General features: G+C 45.9%; 1 protein-coding gene across 5 annotated transcripts in view; it reads right to left on the reverse strand.

Moving 5' to 3' along the window:
• CDHR5 (cadherin related family member 5) overlaps positions 1-15,576 on the reverse strand; it is a 131,188-nt gene extending 115,612 nt beyond the window's left edge. For 4 of the 5 annotated variants that reach the window (XM_040328622.1, XM_040328621.1, XM_040328619.1 and 1 more), the window contains exon 1: positions 15,428-15,575. In XM_040328622.1, the coding sequence (XP_040184556.1) occupies positions 15,428-15,488 (61 nt within the window). In that variant the 5' untranslated portion in view covers positions 15,489-15,575. Of the gene's footprint in view, positions 1-15,427 lie in introns of all 5 variants that reach the window. The other variant, XM_040328623.1, reaches the window with a different exon arrangement.
• Between the last annotated feature and the right edge of the window lie 6,329 nt (positions 15,577-21,905).

Raw genomic sequence — 21,905 nt, forward strand, 5'->3', positions numbered from 1 at the left:
GGCCCCTGGGGACCCCCGGGCCCCTTACAGGTGTACTGCCTGTACCCCCCTGATGGTGGCCCTGGTCATAAGTCTCCATTGCTGTTATGAGGGCTGACATCTCCTGGGTGTTAAAGTTTTTTTCCTCCTCTGCCTGTGGGGAACGGGAGTAGCCATCTCACAGCAAATGTACCTTCCCTGGGGGGGTAATAAAACTGGATGTACATTTGCATCGGCTGGGCGTAAGTTGGGCCGGCGTATCTCTGTAAGTTGGGCCGGCATAGTTGTGAGCATGCTCAGAAGGGAACAAACGTACTGAGCATGCTCCGTTCAAGATACGCCGGGCGTAAATCACTGCTCCACGTTCAGAACATCATTTGCATAAGGTCACACCCACTTCCACTTACGCCGAGGAAATTAAGTTAGGCCGGTGCAAAGTTAGGCACAAGTGCTTTGTGAATACCCTACCTGCCTCTCCACGCTGGTCCGGCGTAGTGTAAAAAAGATGCACTACGCCGGTCCAAAGATGCGCCATTGTACATGAATCTGGCCCAGTATTAACTGCTTTACATGACCATCATGGTCATCTAGGGTCCGAGAGGACTTTCCAACTAGTGAGGGACCAATTCTATTGGCCCTGCATGCAGGGTGAAGTCAAGGGCTACTGCCACTCTTGCCTTAGATGTATTCAAAGGAAGACTTTGCCTCACCGAGCCGCCCCAATGGGCCATTTTCAGAGCCAAGGACTACTGGAGCTGGTGTGCATTGACTTTCTGTGCTTGGAGCCTAATCTGAGTGAACAGGGAAATATCCTGGTAATAACTGACCACTTCACTCGTTATGCCCAGGCATTTTTCACAAAGGATCAACAGGCATCCACGGTGGCCAAGATCTTAGTAGAGAAGTTCTTTGTGCACTACGGCCTGCCCCAGAGTATCCACTCCAATCAAGGGAGAAACTTTGAAAGCAGTCTCATTAGGAGACTTTTAGACCTGCTAGGCATCAAGAAGTCTAGAACCACCTGTCCCATATCCATAAGGAGATCCTTAACCAGAGAGATTCAACAGAACTCTTCTGAATATGCTTGGGACTCTAACTTCAGAGCAAAAGCAACACTGGCGCAAGCACATAGCGGCTATTGTGCATGCTTATAACAGCACTGTAAATGATACCACAGGATACTCTCCCTATCACTTGATGTTTGAGCGGGAGTAGATCTGGATTTCAGCACGTCCACGGTCCACACCCCAGCAACGTCCCACAGAGGGTATGTGGACCGCCTGTAGAGAAGCCTGAAGACTGCATATGATAAGGCTAAAGCTGCCTCAAATGCCCAAGGACAGAGGAACAAAAGAAATTTCGACCTCAGGGCTCGAGTGCAGGACTAGGGATGAGCCGAACACCCCCCCGTTCGGTTCGCACCAGAACCTTCGAACGGACCGAACGTTCGCGCGAACATTTAGAACCCCATTGACGTCAATGGAACTCGAACATTCGAATTCAAAAGTGCTCATTTTAAAGCCTAATATGTAAGTTATTGTCGGAAAACGGGTTTGAGAACCCGGGTCTTGCCCCAGGGAACATGTATCAATGGAAATTTTTTTTTTAAAAACGGTCGTTTTTTCTGGAGCAGTGATTTTAATGATGCTTAAAGTGAAAAAAATAATGAAAAATTTCTTTAAATATCGTACCTGCTGGGTGTCTATAGTATGCCTGTAAGGTGGCACATGTTTAGAACTGTCCCTGCACAAAATGAGATTACTATAAGAAAAAAGTCATTTAAAATTGCTTACGGCTTTAATGTAATGTCTGGTTCCTGCAATATGAAAAAAAATCATTGAGAAAAATAGCATGGGTTTTCCCCCACTCCCCCCAGTACATTACAAGCCCCTTTGGCCCTATATACTTTGAACAGCATTATGCAGGCGGTGCAAACAAGACAGGCACTGTAGGTTTGTTGTTGAGTAGAATGTTTGTAATTTTGAACTGGTACTTTTTTAAAGTGTAGCTCCAGCCATAAAATCTATTTTTAAGCTTTTCTGAAAACATAGAGAAGGGTTATCACCCCTGTAAACATTTGTTTTGCTGTCTGTGTGCATCTGTTCAGAAGATTGCAATTCACTTTCTGTCCCAATGACAAATGATGTTTTGAAAATTTGTGTTTTTTACCGAAACAAGGATTGGTGATAAAGCATCAGTGGACAGGAGGCACCTTTTACAGAAGAGAATTTCCCTTCCTAGGGGTAGATTTCTTCTCGATTCCTGTTGTCTCCTTCCGTTTGCAAGTAGGAGTCGTTTGTAAGTTGGATGTTTGAAAGTAGGGGCCCGCCGGATATACTCTGCAGAAATTAGGGCCCTATGTATTGGTGTAGCCACAACACTGTAAGCCCCCACAGTTAGTCTTGATGGGCGCTGGAACGCCCTGCTGTGTGAACTATTATATCAAGAATTGTAATTTCATGCCATTGTTGAACAGTGGTAGAAAAATTGGGCCTTTGGTGCTGGCGCTGGTGCCACAACTCTGTAAGCCCTCACAGTTACTCTTGGTGGGCACAGGAATGGGCCCTGCTGTGAAATATTAGATCAAGAATTGTAATTACATGCCTCTGTTGAACAGGGGCTGAAAAATTGGGCCTTTGTTGGTGGTGGTGGTGGTGCTGGTGCCACAACACTGCAACCCCTCACAGATACTCTAGTTGGAGCGCAGGAATGAGCCCGCTGCAAAGTATTGCATCCAAAATTGTAATTACACGCCCCTGTTAAACAGGGGCAGAAAAATTGGGCCTTAGCCACTGGTGGCGGTGCCCAGAACCAAATATGTTCTTACAAGCTATCAGCATAATCATTGAGGAGTAAAAGGATAGTCACTCAGCAAGCATAACAGTATAGTCACTCAGCATCAGCATAGGCAGTCTTGAAGGGATCTGACATTTCAAAAAAAATTATTCAGTTACATCAGCATCAGGTGGTGATCCAAGCCTGATTCATTTTTATGAAGGTCAGTCGATCGACCGAGTCGGTGGAGAGGCGCACACTGTGATCGGTTACAAAGCCTCCAGCAGCACTGAATGTGCGTTCTGAAAGAATGCTGGATGCAGGACAAGCCAGTAGCTCAATTGCGTACTGTGCAAGCTCTGGCCAGTGATCCATCCTCATGACCCAGTAAGCCAGATGATTTTCGGTGGGAAAGGTGTCCAAGTCTGATCTTGCCCCTAGGTATTCCCGCACCATTTAAAACAGACGCTGGTGATGGTTGCTGGAACCGGTCATACCTTGGGGCTGCGGACAAAAAAATTGTCTGAACGCATCGGTCAGGCGGCCACCTTCTCCACCGCTCCTTCTGTGACTGACTGAAGCCTCAGCAACACGTTGTCCAGGACCTGGATTTTGTAACCCCCCAGTCTATGGGAATGCGTTGCACAGACCTTTCTGCAAGGCCTCCCGAAGATGTTTCATCTTCTGCTCCCTCTACGCCGGCAAGAAAAGGTCCGCAACCTTATTCTTGTAACGTGGATCAAGGAGAGTTGCCAGCCAGTAATGATCCCTCTCCTTTATAGCACGAATACGAGGATCCTTCCACAGGCTTTGCAGGATCAGGGAGGCCATACAACGTAGAGGGACAGTCTCACTGATGCATGCACTGTCACTGCTCACCATCCTTGTGGCCTCCTCAAATGGTGACAGGACAGTGCATGCATCCCTGATCATGGCCCACTGGCGTGGGGGAAAAAAACAAGCTCCCTTGACCCAGTTCTGCTGCCATATTGGCACAGATACTCATTGATGGCCCTCTGCTGCTTGTGCAGCCGCTGCAGCATGGCCAACGTAGAGTTCCACCTGGTGGGCATGTCACAGGTTAGGTGGTTCTTGGGCAGGTTGTTTTCCCTTTGGAGGTCTGCCAGCCGAGCACTGGCATTATATGACCATCGGAAATGCACACAGACTTTCCTGGCCTGCTTCAGGACATCCTGTAAGCCCAGGTACCTGCCCAAGAACCACTGCACCACCAAATTAAGGACATGAGCAAAACAGGACACATGGGTCAGTTGTCCCTGTCGCAGGGCGGAGAGGAGGTTGGTGCCATTGTCGCAAACCACCATTCCTTGCTTAAGCTGGTGTGGCATCAACCACCTCTGAACCTGCCCCTGCAGAGCTGACAGAACCTCTGGCCCAGTGTGGCTCCTGTCCCCAAAGCACACCAGCTCAAGCACCGCATGGCATCTCTTTGCCTATGTACCTGCGTAGCCCCTTGAACGCCTACGGAGCACCGCTGGTTCCGAGGACACATCACCACAGGAAGAGGCCACAGAGGAAGAAGAAGAGGAGGGGTGGAGGAGAGAGGTGTGTCACAACCAGTAGTAGCATTTTTGGAGAGGTGGTGGCGGAACAACCTCCAACACTACTATACCTTGTCATGCGTCCTTCCCAGCTGCCAGCAGAGTCACCCAATGCGCCGTGAAAGATAGGTAACGTCCCTGTCCATGTCTGCTGGACCATGAGTCAGTGGTAATATGCACCTTACCACTGACCGCCCTGTCCAGCGAGGCATGGACATTGCCTTACACATGGCGGTAGAGAGCCGGAATCGCCTTCCGTGAGAAAAAGTGGCGTTTGGGAACTTGCCACTGAGGTACCGCACATTCCACAAACTCACAGAAGAGGGCAGAATCTACCAACTGAAAAGGCAGCAGTTGAAGTGCTAGCAATTTAGCTAAGCTAGCATTCAACCGCTGGGCATGTGGATGGCTGGGAGAGAACTTCTTTCTGCGCTGCAGCAGCTGGGGTAGGGAAATTTGCCTGGTACAATCGGATACCGGTGTACCGATAGTAGATTGCCCGCATGTACTAGGCTGTGACACACCTAATTCTACACCTTCAGTCCTATCAGTGCAGGCTTCAGAGAGGACTGAAGGTATAGTAGGGTTGGAGATCCCAGCTGATGAGGGGCCAGGGGAGGTCCACTTTGTTCTTTGGTGTGGGTCTTTGAGGTACGATTGCCAACGAACTGCATGGCAGGTCGACATATGTCTGGTCAAGCATGTGGTGCCCACGTGGGTGATGTTTTGGCCACGTGAGATACGCTTGAGACATATGTTGAAAATAGCAGCTGTGCGATCTGATGCACTCGTCTCATAAAAAGGCCCACGCCAAAGAACTTTTGGAATAACACTGAGACACAGCAGCGCCCTGCATATGCGTAGCTCTGCGATGCAGTCCGTGTGCTGCCCTTAAGCTTGCCCCTGGAGGTCATCCTGCCTTGTTGGAGATGTTCCTGTGCCTCATCCTCCTCCTCCTCTCTCCTATCAGGCACCCACGTAAAGTCAGTGACCTCATCATCCCCTCCCTCCTCATCACTGTAGAAAACCTGGCAGTATGCTGCAGCTGGGAGAACATGACTGCCAGATTGCTGTCCTTCTTGGGCACCCCCCCTCTCTGGGCTCACGTTACTGCCTTCCTCTAGCTGTGTACCATCATCGGAGCCTTCAAAACGCTGCGCATCCTCATGCAGCATGTACCCAACACTGTGGTCAAACAGTTCGGGGGACTCCTCAGGAGGATATGGTGGGGCTAGGGAAGGAGTGACTAATGCCATTGAGCAGAGGGAAGAGGACGCCTTGACAGCTGCTTTGCCAGACAAAGTACCCTGAGCCTGGGTGAGAGAGGATGAGGAGGATGAGGACGGCTTGGTCATCCACTCTACCAAGTCTTCGGCATGTTGCGGCTCAACGCGGCCAGCTGCCGAAAACAAGGACGAGCGTGTCCAGCGGCCACGTGCTGATTAGGATGCACTGTGTCCACGACAAGCACTGATGCCTCTAGACGCAGAGCCTGCTTGCCCTCGTGACTCTCTGCCTCTCCTTGTTGTCCTTCCAGACATACTAATGGCCTGCAGAGGACAAAGGCAGTACACACACCTCATAGCTTTAGGTGCAAACTGCAGAGGACATGGGCAGTACACACCAAGTAGCTTAAGGTGCAAACTGCAGAGGACAAATGGCTCTCCGTTTTTTGCGCGCTGTGATTGGCCAAGCATGCGGGTCATAGTGTATGCTTGGCCAATCATCAGCCAGCAATGCACTGCAATGCCGCAGTGAATTATGGGCCGTGATGCGCCACTCGAATTTGGCGCGAACGGCCCGTCACGTTCGTATTTCGACGAAACGGTCGAACATACGATGTTCGAGTCGAACATGGGTTCGACTCGAACACAAAGCTCATCCCTATGCAGGACTGGCAACCAGGAGTGCTTCTGAGGAATCTAGATGTACCTGGGAAGCATAAGTTGGCTGATCACTGGAAGTCACAGCCCTATGTTATGTGCAAACAACTCCCATGACTGCCAGTCTACCAGATCCGTCCAGAGGGATACACAAACTCACTAAAGACTTGGCATCGCAATCATATGTTGCCTCTGTCAGAGGCAGTTCATGTACCACCGCAGCCAGATTCACAGTCCACAACCACCGCCTCTCAGAGATCCTGACCAGTGACTAGATCTTAGTCTGTGCCTCTTGCTGTAGATGATGAGGACAGCGAAGATGAAGAGATGGGAATAGACTGGTTGTGGCCATCACACGCCAGAGACTGCTACCACCCCTTCTGCCTCAGGATAAACCTCTTGAAGATCTGAAGACCCCCAATCTTCCTTGCTGGAAGCAGACTCTGAGGATTTTTCTTCCTTCATTGAGGCTGAAACACAGGAAGCTGAAGTGGATGTGCAGGAGGAAGAAGTGGCTGTGTATGAAGATGATCCTAGTGTGCCTGTAACACCAAAAGCTAAAGAACAGAGAGAGAGGAGGGTTATTCACCCACCCAAAAGACTAACCTATAACACTCTGGGTGAAAGCTCTGAGGAGATCTTTCTTACTTTAAAAAGGACTTCCGAAGTGCCTGGTCCTTTCACTGCTGATTTGGTGGAGGACAACCCCATCTCACCCCCTGGCACATCTATACAGGGCACTTCGGTGTCAGTGGCGTGTGGATAAAACAGCCTCCCTTCTTATGACAATTGGTGTGAGGCTCCTCTCTTAGCTCTGTGTCATGATATGAGCTGCTTGAGTTTGGGCTCTTCTTATGAAAATGCTAATTGTTTGTCATGTGTACATTAACATATTTCCTCCCTATTGTTGACAAAAGCATGTAACAGGTCAAGGACTGTTATTTCCTTTGGCGGACCAAATGTACTTTAGTGGGGGGAGGATGTAGCAGGGAGCTAGATATAGATATTTCCCTGAAAGCAGAGACACTCTATAACATTCTACACCCTCTAGTGCCAACTCATCCTGGTAGCAGACTGAGACAGGAAGCAAAGCATACAAGGAATTGTAGTTCCAGGGCTCAGGTCTCACATTGCAATTTCACTGTATATGGACTACAACTTCCAGACTGCAGAGGGAAGAGAACAGACTACTAGGAGATACCATAAGAGGGATGGTTGGAGGCCTAGATCTCTCTGTCAACAGGAGGTCTGTCTGACAGGGAGTGCTGATTAGTGTTGAGCGGAATACGCCATATTCGATTTCGCGATATATCACGAATATATAGCCGAATATTCGTGAAATATTCGCTAAAATCGAATATTCGTGATATTTTATCAAAAAAAAAAATTGCGAAATTTCGCTAATGCGAATGCGAAACTGATTGCGAAATTTCGCTAATGCGAATGCGAAATTGATTGCGAAATTTTGAAACATTTAATTTCACCTGCCCTTTGTAAAAAGTGTGGTTTTACGTAATGGACCCTGCAACTAACAAGGTATTAATAAAATAAATACATTATTATATAGATTTGAGGGTTTACTTTGACCAACTTGTATATTGATTCGTTTAATAAATATTGAATAACCATAGATTTGGAAAATACAAGTAAACCGTTTACGTTGACATCTCTTAAATGTCTTTATGTTAAACAGTTTGTATTCTCATTAAAGAGGTGAAATGCAAATGATGATGACACGGGACAAAAGATGGAAAATTCTTTGAAGATGTGATACACTGGAAAAATGCACAGAAACACTCCACTCTCTCCTATGACAACTGTGGTAGGAGAACTCTGATTGGCTCTGATGCAAAAGAAGGGCGGAGAAAGTATTTGCGAATATTCGGAAATCGAATATTCGCGATTGCGAATATTCGGCAACATAAAAGGATCGCCTCAGCTTAGCTACTCGGCCCAGGGTCTCTAATCATACCAGCAATGCTTTTAGACGTCGATGGAGATCACTAGGATGTGATCTGTTTTAAAAATAAAATTGAAAAAATACGAATATTCGGAATAGCGAATATTGGCCGCGAAATTCGAGTTATTCGCGAATATTCGAATATGCCATATTCGTAACGAATATTCGCAATGCGAATATTCGTGAGCAACACTAGTGCTGATGAATCTGCGGCCTACACAGCGGGGAGCCACACAGCTAGGCCCAGAGGGATCTCTAAGGACAGCATCGCTACTTTTTACTGTTTACTTTTGTGCTCACCTGTTCACCTAGGTCTCTGTAGTGTGTTTCCATTGAGGACCAAGTTTATATATATGTATCTTATGTTTTGATATTACAGTATAACGTATTTAAATTATTACTTTAATATTGTGTGAGTCTCTATTTACTACCACAGATGGTGACGGAACCCAGGGTCTCAGTAAATATACTTCATGGTTTATCACAATTGTGTTTCCTCTCTATTACTGTGTTTCACACTAATATTGCCAAGTAGGTGTGTTAAAGGGTTTGGGACCCTTCTTGGGGTTGAGAGGCAGAATACAGAACCAAACATACATTAAGCGGCTCCTCCGGGGGTAGAGCTACACTTGTTTTTCAGATTTGTCATTGAAATGAAAGTATAGATACCATCTGCTAAGCAGCAGAACAACAGAAAAACATAAGAACACACAATTGAATACATATATGTTAAATGTTGTACCTGCAAAAGATTTGAGTTTTTTAACTGGTTCCATAAGCCAGGCCCCCCTGACTAGAGTTGCTACTTGTCCGGGATTCATCCGGACAGTTCGGGCTTGAAATCATACGTCAGACTGCCTGAAACCCGGACACATTATTCAGACTGGACTATGGATTCCCAGCAGGGTTGCTGGCTGCAGTTGTCTAAGCTGAGAGTGTCTGTTACCCTCTCTTTCATGCTGCCCAAAGCCAGCAGTAACAACCCCCCCCCCCCATCCATACACACACACAGACGGGAGAGGAGAGAGGGCTTGATTTGCACCTCTTCCTCCAATACCCGGCGCTGTGCCTCAGAAAAGGAAAGTGGGGCTGGAAATTTTAGGTCCAGCAGCCTCAGATACATCTGGATGAGAGGTGCTGACTGCCAAGGGGGGAGTGAGCTCACACCCATCCCTGTCTGTGACCGAAGTCTCCCCCTTCTCTCTCCTGCCTCTGAGTGAGTACACTAAGGTAATTTAGGGTTTTTAGAGCACTCCTTACTTTAGAGTTCCTCTTTACACCAGAGGCCGCAGTGTTCCCCCTTCAATCCGAGTCCTCTCCGTGCATCAGATTTCTCAATGTTCCCCCTTAAATCAGGGTTCCCAGAGCATCCCTTATGTTAGAGTCCCCAGAGTTCTCCCTTACATCAGAGCCTGCAGAGTCCCCCTTTACAATGAAAGGGAACTCTGCAAGTTCAGATGTTAAAGGGAAACTCTTTACTCTGATGTAAAGTAGGACTCTTGTTATTAACTTCATATGATTAGAAATGTTATATAATAGCAAAATATATGTATAGTTTATACTACAAAACAAAATTGCAGTGCGCTGCTAAAGTGTTCGGGTTTGACTTGAAGAAAAGGTGGCAACCCTACCCCTGACAGAAGTCCCACATTTTACTGTGTTATCCTTGCAGACGTGATTGCAGTTGAACAACACAACCTGGGTCTGGGACTTTGCCCAGCTTGTCATTGGACAATGACGTAGCAGATGCACACTAATAACATGCTCTGACAGTGTTGAGCAGGGAATTACTGGAGGCTGATATCAAGACAGACTGGTACTTTTAGCAGCTGTTTAAATTAATACAGTACATTTAATGAGATTCCACCATCTTTCCCATGTTCCCCAGTGTCCCTTTGCCCTGTTTTCACTGGCATGAAACACCAGTACTTCCAGGTATGGGGAAGCAGGTAACCCCTTCCCAGCATGCTTAGCATCACCAAGTGTAAAATCTGTCATATAAAGGAGAGGAGTGAGCTCACACATGGCCTGACTCCCAGAGGAAATGGAATGGATCAATTGCAGATCACATTAAAGCGGGGGTTCACCCTATAAAAAAAAAAAAAAAAAAAAATTCTTCTAGCATAAAATTCGGCATAGTAGCGCGAGCTACAGTATGCCTGTCTTCATTTTTTTCTCCCCGGTCTCACAGTGTAATCGTACATAGAAGAATCCGACTGCCCACGGGGAATGGGTGTTCCAATCCAGACGGAAGGTGATTGACGGCCGGCTCTGGCGCGTCACGCTTCTCCGGAAATAGCCGAAATAGGCTTGGCTCTTCACGGCGCCTGCGCATAGTCTGTGCGCAGGCGCCATGAAGAGCCGAGACCTACTCCGGCTGTCTTCGGGGAGCGTGACGTACCAGAGCCGGCCGTCAATCACCCTCCCTCTTGAAAGGAACGCCCATTCCCCGCGGGCAGTCGGATTCTTCTATGTACGATTACACTGTGAGTACGGGGAGAAAAAAATTAAGACAGGCATACTGTAGCTTGCGCTACTATGCCGAATTTTATGATAAAAAAATGTTCTGCAGGGTGAAACACCGCTTTAAGATGAGTATAAATAGTTCATGGGATGAGTGAGCGTATGACACTTTTGTCCCTTTGCCTGCAATAGGGAAAGCAACATTTTTCTAATTTTATATTATAACTAACTAAATAATAAACTGAATAAATTGTGTTTTTTAAACCTGCCTGAAGTTTACAATAAAACCATTCTCTGCTTCCCATTTTACCTTTCAAATGGCTAAACCAGTTTGAATATATTTCATATGCACAGTGCAGCACAGGACCCACACAACTGAAAGGAAGTGGTGCTAACTTTGTATGCCCTGTGACAATAGTGCAAATGTTTATCAAAATAATATTTTAGACGATAAAAATCATTATTAACACAAACACTTAAACAAAGCATAGCTTTCGCATTAGAAATGTGTAACCAGTACAAAACAAATCTACAAAACAATTAGCACTTTAGTAGTTTATCCATCCTCTAAAGTGAAGGGATACCTAATATGTGTAGTGCAACAAGGACCTTAAAGTTCAAATAATTTTAAACGTTTTTCCAATGTAACTTTATTATTACAAGGATTCAGATAGGCTCCTTCATGACAGCTTTATAGATCAGGGCCCGGATTCACAAAGGATTTACGACGGCGAATCTCCATATACGCCGTCGTAAGTCCGAATGTGAGGCGTCGTATCTCGGCGCCTGATTCAAAGAATCAGATACGCCAGAAGTTGTCTAAGATACAACTGACGTAAGTCTCTTACGCCGTCGTATCTTAGGTGCATATTTACGCTGGCCGTTAGGGGCACTTCCGTATATTTCCACGTCGAATATGTAATTTAGCTAGATACACCGATTCACGAGCGTACTTGTGCCCGGCGTATTAAAATACGCTGTTTCCGTAAGGCGTTCGACCGGCGTAACTTTACCCCTCATAAAGCAGGGGTAAGTCATGTTAAGGTATGGACGTCGGAAATGTCGGAACAGCGTCGTATTTTACGTTGTTTGCGTAAGTCGTATGTGAATGGGGATGGGCGTAGGTTACATTCACGTCGACTAAGCATTGAGCCAGCGTAACTTAGGGAGAAAATTCAACGTGATACTGAGCACGCGCGCGCATGCGCCGTTCGTTAGGCGCGTCATTTACGTGGGGTCATGATTCATTTCCATACAACACGCCCCCTAACAGCCTACTTTGAATTACGCGGGCTTACGCCGGCCCATTTACGCTACGCCGCCGTAACTTAGGGCGCAAGTTCTTTGTGAATACGGTACTCGCCTCTCTAAGTTACGGCGGCGTAGCGTATATGAGATACGATACACCCACTTAAACTTAAGCCAATCTTTCTGAATCTGGCCCCAGGGATCTAAACAGACCACTGATCCCTCACCAGTGTGCTGTAAAGGGATACTGAGGTTTTGGAGTCTCTAACACCTGATGCTGCTCTGACAGTGAACCTGCAAGTGATCGGGACTGGACACTAGTGGGGTAATTCATAGCTAAAAGGAGATCAGTAAAAATGAGATCCATGATCACTGATTTCTCATTCACCATCTTGAAGAATCTCTAAGAAGATTGGAACCAGCCTTGCAGTCAGAAGAACAGGAGCTAAACACGTAAGTGGAGGGGAGGGCCCAAATATTTGTGCATAGAAATGATTGTGCAATTTTTTTAAAACCTTTTTATATCCTTGTTTGTCTACTATTTAGAGGGACAGTCATGGAGTTTAGCAATGTAAGGTTAAAGCAAATTTACTGGAAACTTGTTTAGAGAAGACACCTCCGGGTGCATCCATGCTGCATCTCACCCACTATATAGTGGCCTTGTACCTACAAAAACCTACATTGTTGAAAGTAATGCCGCGTACACACGATCATTTTTCGGCTCCCGTCTCATAACTTGCTTCTGAGCATGCGCAGGTTTTTTACGTCGTTTTAGCCCACACAGGATCATTTTTTACAACCCGAAAAACTAAATTTTTTAAAACACTGTTAAAAAATGCAGCATGTTCGAATTTTTTTTTGTCGTTTTTCAGAAACTGAAAAACAACGTTTTCTTTAATGCCGAAAAATTATCGTGTGTACGCGGCATTACAGTCAGCTTCCTGGCATTCTTTCCTCTTATCCTGTTGTTTAGTGGGTGTGACCCTTCACAAAGATGGTTCAATATTACCATACATAGTGTAGGGCCAGCATCCAGAACTAAGAAGTTCTTTCCCCCATTTTTTTGTAGAAGCATGTGGAGTTACACATGGGCATCAGATACAGCAGGCAGACAGATCCACCAGGAAGCCCACTTATACAAACAACAATGTAATAACAATTAAGTAATAAAACAAAATAAGACACATTTAAATTATCATTGTTATTCATCATGGTGTCTATGACATGACAGTACCCAGTGGCGGTGCGTCCATAAGGGCACACGACTGCCGCCCCCTCTCTCCTGCCACCCCTTCTATCACCATAGATAGATTCATGCATTGCATGAATCTATCTATGGTCACCACTGCCACCCCCTATTCAGATGCAGGTCTACGGGTACTTTTTGGAAGCACCTGGGCGCTCGCAGTTCACTCAGCATTGTGTTAGGGGAGCGAAAAAATATTCGCTTTCCTAACACTGAACCGCCTCTCAGTCAATCAGGTGCTCGGGTCTGTTACCTGTCACCTGATTGGTTGAAACGACAGGCGCTGTGATTGGATGCCTATCAGGCATAAAATCATAGCAGAGCAGTTTGTTTGCACCACCCCCAAAAATGTTGAACACCAGCCGCCACTGGTTCTGATTTTCTGATTTCTCATCTGTTCTTAGATGAGAAAGGGGGATTTATTTTAGGCTGCATTCACACCTGAGCGTTTTATCGCCTTGAAGCGCGACGCTCAAAAACGCTAGAGGGGAAAAAATACATTATTCCCTATGGAGATGGTTCACATCTCCACTCCAAAACGCATGACGCCGAACACCTGAAGCTCAAACAAGTTCCGGACCCTTTTCTGTTGCGCGAATCGGGCGGTTTGGGTGTTTTTGAGCGATTGTATTTCCCATAGAAAGTAATGGAAACGCTTGATTCAAGCGACTAACGCGACAACGAGCGTTTGCTACGGGCGTTTTGTCGCTTTAATTAATAGAACATTTCACCCAGGCAGAAGATAAATAAAATCTACCAACATAGCAACAAGTGATGAAAAGATGATCATTTTTACTATTGGCTAAAATAAAAAACGTTGAAGTACAAAAACGCTGGACGACGCTGTATGCAAACGCGCAAATACGCATGAATACGCGCGACAAAACGCCGTAAGAAAACGCCCGAAAAAACGACCAAACAAGCTACGCTTAGGTGTGAATGCAGCCTTAGTACTAAGTAGTAAGTATGCTTGCAAAGGACACATCCCTGCTCTGCCCCAGTTACTCTGACCCAACTTATTAATATGTAAAATATGATTGATTATACACACAATTACTTTTTTTTACAACTACTTCTCCTTTATACTAGGGTTTCAAATATCAAATGCAATATAGAGGTTGTATGAAGGGTTTGGTGTATTTGAACACTTTTGGTACTTAAAATTACCGTACATATTTTATAAAGAGTGTGTATCAGGAAAAAATGGGACTGAGCCCAGGTTCACACTGGGTAAGTTTTGCTTCGATTTGAGATGCGATTTCACATGTGAAATCGCATCTCAAATCGGCGGCATTTGCCGGCAATTGTCGGCAATGACACCGTCCTAATCGGTGCGACGCTGAATCTGCGGCGCTGCACCGATTTCAAAAAGTAGTTCCTGTACTACTTTTTGTGATTTCTGGCCGCGATTTACATTGACATCTGTGCAGAAACCTGCACAGATGTCTCTTAAATCGCGGCCGAAATCGGGACTGCCGGCGGGAGAGAAATCGTGCGAGTTCAGCTGAACTCGCATGGCTTCACTCCCGCAGCCCAGTGTGAACCAGGGCTAAAGAGAAAAGAGGGACAGAGAGATTTGGTTCCAAATGAAGGACACTTCAGGACGCCCACTAACACACAGCTCCTTTCTCTATCTGCAACGTAGAGAGCTTCCAGACTCCCCATGTAGTCCAAGTGGGGGGGCGAGCACGACACTCCACACCAGGGAGAAAGCCTTGCATTACTGTGTGGAGCTACAGACAGAAGAACAGGAAGTGAAGATTTCTCAGAAGAAATAAGGACATTTAAAAGCAAAATGGAAGGATGAGGTAAGTGAAGGAGGACTGCACTAAGGTAAAGGAAGCTATTTAGGAAAAACAATTGTACCTTTACAACCCCTTTAAGCAGTCTGCAAATGTCTACTCTCCAGGTTAATTAACCTAACTATAGTATACTTCATGTAAATTTTCATACCAATTTGCATTGTATACATATCTGCAAGTAGTGCTAACAGTTTATGTATTATGGACCATGATACCCGCACTTTGTATGTACTTGGTAACATCTTTCATTCTGATGATGGTGCCTGTTGCAACGTACTTTATTTGTCTTCATTTTTTATTCAAAAAATAAGTTTTGATAAAAAATATGTATTAGATTGTTTTGTGCCCAAGCAGTATTCTGTATCTGTATTCTAATCCTTTAAATCTAACATTTCCTCTGACCACGCAGTTTACCATGCATTACATTTAGAAAACAAAGCACTGACATTTTAATATAAAGAGTATTTGCTTAGCCAGAAGCAGTACTTTCTATTTTCTGTTAGACGTACCTTGAGATGAACATCCTATTGGCATCAAGAACAGAAATATCAGGGCCAAGGTGGGCCCCATGTCATACAAGATAGGCCAGGTCCCTCTGTGTTTGGAATGTTGGACTGAGCTGGATCCTTCCTAGTAAGTGACTGAACATGGACGGTATTCCTGCTAATAGTTACAATTAACCTTTGATTCCATCCTTGTTACTCTTTTACTCATTTATGGCTGTGAAGATTACGCCTCTGGTTTCGTATGCACTACGAAGACATATGCAGATGGGCAGCAGTTTTATCCATCAGTGACACATCAGTAAGAACAGTGGGCTGGATTCAAGAAGCAATTGCGCCTGTGTAACCATAGTTACACAGGCGCAATTGCTTACTTGTCCCGACGTAACGAATGCTCCTGATTCAGGAACCTCGTTACGTCGACTGCAGCCTAAGATATGCGCAGCATAAGACTCTTATGCCCGCATATCTTAGGCTGCATTCTTGGGATGGCCGCTAGCTGTCGTTCCCGTTGTGCTCAGCGTATAGTATGCAAATTGCATACTAATGCCGATTCACAATGTTGCGCGAGCCCTGCGTACGCAGTTTACGTCGTTTCCGTACGGCGTCTTTCGCGTAAGGCTGCCCCTGCTATTAGCAGGGGCAGCCAATTTTACGTATACCCGTCGTTCCCGCGTCGCGAAATTTCAAATTTACGTAGTATGCGTAAGTGATTCGTGAATGGCGCTGGACGCCATTCACGTTCACTTTGAAGCAAATGACGTCCTTGCGACGTCATTTGCCGCAATGCATGTCGGGAAAGTTTCCCGACGGAGCATGCGCTCTACGATCGGTGCGGGAATGCGCCTAATTTAAATGATTTCCGCCCCCTACGGGATCATTTAAATTGCGCTCGCTTACGCCGGGCATTTTGCCGGCGCGCCCACGCAATTTACGGAGCTACTGCCCAGTGAATCAAGGGCAGCGCAGTAATTTTGCGGGGGCGTAGGGCAAAAACGTTGCCCTGCGCCTCCGTAAAAAATGCGCAATTGTACTTGAATCTAGCCCACTGGTTAAAAAGGGTTAAATACCAAACTGTGAGACTGTTGTGATTGACTTTAGCAAAGAGCAAGGTAGAATTTGGTTGAAAATCAAGTTTATCCTTTTCAAATGTATAATCTCTCATCCCCAAAAAGAAAATTAAATCGGTATTCTAAATGTATTGCCCTACAATCTTGGTTAATGGGCCAGATTCACATAGAGATACGACGGTGTATCTCCTGATACACCGTCGTATCTCTGAGTTGTGCCGGTCGTATCTATGCCACTGATTCATAGAATCAGTTACGCATAGATATTCCTAAGATCCGACAGGTTTAACTGTGTTACACCGTCGGATCTTAGGCTGAAATTCCAGGCCGGCCACTAGGTGGCGTTTCGCTTTATTTACGCGACGATTATGGAAATGAGGAGATACGCCGATTCCGAAACGAACGACCGCCCGGTGCTTTTTTTTTTACGTCGTTTGCGTTCGGCTTTTTCCGCCGTATAGTTACCCCTGCTTCTATGAGGCGCAGCCAATGTTAAGTATGGCCGTCGTTCCCGCGTCAAATATTTTTTTTTTACGTCGTTTGCGTACGTCGATTCACAAAAGCGCTGGACGCAAGTTACGCTCACGCCGAAACCAAAAGATCCGCTAATCTATCTGAATCTAGCCCAAAGTGTATGAAACCCCTTACAATGAACTTCTTTTATTTGCTATATCTGGTTAATAACTGCATCAAAAATATTATTGTTCTTGTCAGTAATTGGAAGCAGTCCTGTGTTCTTTTCAGACTTCCTGCATGAACCTGAAGAACCCTCCAAAAAAATTTCTTGGACTACAGAATAATTAGTCTTTGTGTTGTAGAGATTTGAGAGTGGGCGTGGTTGAGTAGCTAAAGTGGTTGTAAACTTGTATACTTAGTGAAATGGCTATCTTCAGGTGATACACAGAGATAAAACAAATCTTCCTACATAAGATGCACATGTTTATCTGCTGTCTTATCTCTTCCGCATCCATTCAAAGTACAGTATTTATACAGCTTATCTGGGCCACTTAAAAGTTACAAAGTTACACTTTGCAGAGCTCATTAAGAGCTGATTGGACCGAAGGCAAGGGACCCCTCCCCCGCCCCACACACACACAGGAGCAGAGCCGAGGTTGTCAATCACAGGATGTGAGCTGGAGGTCCCTCCCCTATCACACTTTTTTCTTTAAAGGGGTAATAAACCCCAAAGCAATTTTTTTTTATATTACAGCTTACCAATTCCTACATGTGATTGCTGCATTCATTTTATTTTAGTCTTTCTTTCTTCTGTTTTCATCTGGTGATACAGCGCGTACATCTGTTGTTTTTCCACAGAACAATCTCTTCTGCAAAATGTATCAGTTAGTGTGTTGAGACAAACATTTACCAATGATCAGTATTTATTTTTTAATGTAAAATCTTTATCCCCGTAAAAAAAAATAAACCTCTAAAGCAGAATTAAACCCAAAACAAAAAAAGGTATCATATTGAGGCTTACCCATCATTAGATGTAGCTGCTGCCTTTGTTTTATTTTTATAGGCTTTTACACTTTATTTTTAAATGTGATCTGTCCAGTAACACGCCACCTGTATTAGAGTGTCTCCACTATGGACAAAAGAGCACAGGAAGCACCTTTGGACAGCAGCATTGGTAATCTGGGGGGAGGGGAGTGTTAAATATACTAGCAGATTTAGATACACTAACATATTGCAGCCAAACTCCAGCTAACACATTACAAACAGCTACAACAAACAGCTAAAAAGATTAAGGTTTTACATAAATAAAAACTGATCACTGTAAGCACCCCTGTCAGTGTTAAATGGTTTGTCTCATCCCTCTAACTACTACATCTCCAGAACAGCTTGTTCTTTTGAAAAACAATGAATTACCAGGTGAAAATAAGAGAAAGGAATCCTGGAAATAACTAACGCAGCCAGCACATCTAAGAATTGGTAAGCTGCAATATGGTAAAGGTTTGTTTTTGGGTTTAATACCACTTTAATAGCTACATGGCAGATTCTGTATTTGGAAGGTCCTTAAAGAGATAAAACAGGGAAATGTGCATATATTGCACAGATGGCTTTATATATATATATATATATATATATATATATATATATATATATATATATATATATATATATATATATATATTGCCCTTACATACAGTACCTTTTAGGAGTCAGGATCCGCCCACATGCCTGTACCGGCACATGGTTCAGCCTCTCAGTGAGCCGCTGAGAGCCTAAGATGGCTGCTCCTGCCCTCTCCACAGCCCAGTGTACCAGTGAGGGTGGGGGACAGTCACTAGCTCTCTGCTCAGGGAGCTCTGAGAACTGAGTGATCTGTGGTGTTAGATCACTCTGTACTCTTAGTCTTAGAGGTGCCGGGGGACAGATACATCCACCTAGGTATGTATGACTATTCAATAAAAAAAAACAAAAAAAAAACATACATCTCTTTTAAGTTTCTAGGTAACATCAGTTAATACCTAATTATCTATCTCACAGCTGGCGAGAATGTGGCCTGGAAGCCACACATGCTTACATATGATGGACATGCCCTCTCATACGCCCCTATTGGTCTTCTATCTGGCCTTTCATATTATGCATACAAGGCTACTCTGTGCCTGATGATCCTCGGGTTTCACTGCTCCATTCCATTACTCCCCATCTGTGAAGGATGCTTCAGTTTAAATTCTCCCTGCTTGGTTAATGCTGTGTTAGAAGGTGATTTCATGTGTGACTCATCTCTCTGTTAATATGTTAAATAAGGCTAGCTTTTGAAAGGCCTTTAATTGTGTGATAACACTGTCTAAAACCTATTGATGCTCAGAGGTGTGAATAGGTGTCAAGCGGCATGCGGAGACGAAACGTCTGCCTAGGAAACTCAGTGTGTGAAGGTGGTTTGTTTGATGCCATTAATTAAGGAATGTGCAGTGATTAGACATGATAATTATAGGTCGGTGCCGACCTGTCTAGAATGTTGTAGTAATTAGCCTTAGTGTGTGATTAGGGGGGTGGAGATCTCATGGTTGCTTTAATGCCTGGTACTGTATATAAAGCTGAGAAGAAACCATTAAAGTCTGTCTTGTTCCAGCAGTGAGCTCTGACTCATGTGTGGCTTAATGGGCGATCTCAGGAATATTCCTCCTAGTGGAATATTGGGTGATGTTCTTATGGAAGAAGGGAATCTTTGACGGGGATATCATACCAATACCGTCACAATTGGTTGGCAGCAGCGGGATTTTCCCTTCTACTCTCCTTTACACCCGGATTCCAAGCAGACACTGGAAGAACTACTGGAAGTTCGTGGAAGGATTGCTAGCAACAAAACCAAGCGGGTCATCATAGCAGAATCAATGGAGCTAGACCAGGAGGACGGGATTGCAGCAATGCCAGCAGTACAAGAGATGGAGACACCAGTGATTCAGGAGGAGGAATCGCCAGCCAACAAGCTAATGAGAGAGAAGCTAGCATGGTTCGGTCCGAACCCAACGGCGGATGTGGTGCTGAAAGTGATGGACATGTTAGTAAACGCAGAACTACAGTTAAAACTGGCAGCAGTCCAACAAGCAGCCGCACATTCTCCAAACAGTGAGTACAGCACAGCAGATGCAAGGAAGATTACGTTTAGCGCTTTTAAAGCTTTTGATGAAAAGGACTGTGAGATTGATAACTACCTGGCAGACTTTGAGCGACAATGTAACCTGCACCGAATAGCTAGAGGAGAGTGGGTTGCAATATTGTCAGGCAAACTGTCAGGCAAAGCTTCTGATGCTTTCCGGACCATGCCAGATCAGGATATCCATAGCTACGCCCGGGTTAAAGAAATGCTCCTGGCTCGTTATGCAGTAACCCCAGAGTCCCACCGACTGAAGTTCAGGGACTCACGCAAAACCACGAAAGACTCTTACGCGGAATGGACATACCAGTTATCCCTGTCGGCCTCTAACTGGGTTAACAGCAGCCAGGCCACCACCGCAGAGGACATTTTGCAACTAATGCTCCTGGAGCAATTTTACAATCACATCCAGACGGACGTCAAAGACTGGGTGAGAGATCGCAGGCCCATAACTCTACCAGAGGCCGCTAAGTTGGCGGATGAATATTCGGAAACTCGCAAGACGAACCAGGTCACACCACAGGTACAACCTCCACGACCAACGGTGCCCTCACACCCACCAGCCACTAGATACCAACCTCCTAACAGACCGGTGACATCTAGCCCTTGCTATCCACGCCAGGAGGACAACGAACAACGCTGCTTCCGGTGCAAACAGCTGGGTCACTTCAAGCAGAATTGCCTCATGAATGACAACACCAGGTCAAATTGGTCTCAACCTGGGTACCGCCCACCAGCAGCAGCCCATTGTGTAGACTCGGCTTGGGATCCCCAGGAGCTGGGTCAGGAAGAACCATTGGGCACCCCTTACAAAGCCCTCATGGTACAATCTGTTATTACGGACAACAGGGAACACCATTGTCAGCTGGTCATGGGCAACAGCCATGAGCCGGAGGGGCCCTGGAGGGAGCCGGGCAGAAAGAGGCACCGCCAGCCACCCTCCAAGAAGAAGAGGTCCTGGAAGCCGTATCACAAGCTGACCTGGGAGGAGAAGAAGCGACTGGAGGAGAGGGAGTCGCAGCGGGCATCCCAGATGCGGGCCGAGATGTTCGCCAAGGGCCCACCGGTGGCCCCTTACATCACCACCCAGTTCCTGATGATGAAGGACCACGTGGAGAGCCTGCAGGACATGAGCAAGCAGGAGCTGATCCGTGAGTACATGGAGCTGGAGGAGTGCATAAGCCGCATGGAGGAGGAGAACAACCACCTGAGGTCACAGCAGGCTGACCCCCCCAGGCTCCATGAACTGGAGATGGAGCTGGAGAAGCTCAAAGAGGAGAACCGGCGGCTGCGGAGGGAGCAGAGGGTGGCTGACCCTATGGGGCACTGATTCCCCCCCCCCCCCCCGAACTCTGAGCACCAGTGCTACAGCATTTCAACAAATATAACTTTTTCTTTTTTTTTATGAATCTCCTGTGATTGTCACTTCAGAGCCAAAACCTACCCCCTCCCATAGAGGGACACCTAGACGGCGGCGCACAGACCCATTCGCCGTCTTCACACTGACTTCTGGTGACTCTGCAGATCGCACAAAGACTTGGGGACTGACCGGTGTGTGATCTGACGACCCGGTGGCATACCTGAGTCTGAAGCAGTTGCCAAGGGAGGTCAGTCACGACAAACAGAGTTAACCTCGGACTAAAAGCTCTGAACCCGTCAACCCTACTGGACCAGGGAAGGTCCAACCGGGTTGCCGGAGCAGGGAGAAAAAGGGGGACCATTGTGAAGGATGCTTCAGTTTAAATTCTCCCTGCTTGGTTAATGCTGTGTTAGAAGGTGATTTCATGTGTGACTCATCTCTCTGTTAATA

The sequence above is a fragment of the Rana temporaria genome, chromosome 11 (assembly GCF_905171775.1).
Source record: "Rana temporaria chromosome 11, aRanTem1.1, whole genome shotgun sequence".
Taxonomy (NCBI): Eukaryota; Metazoa; Chordata; class Amphibia; order Anura; family Ranidae; genus Rana; species Rana temporaria.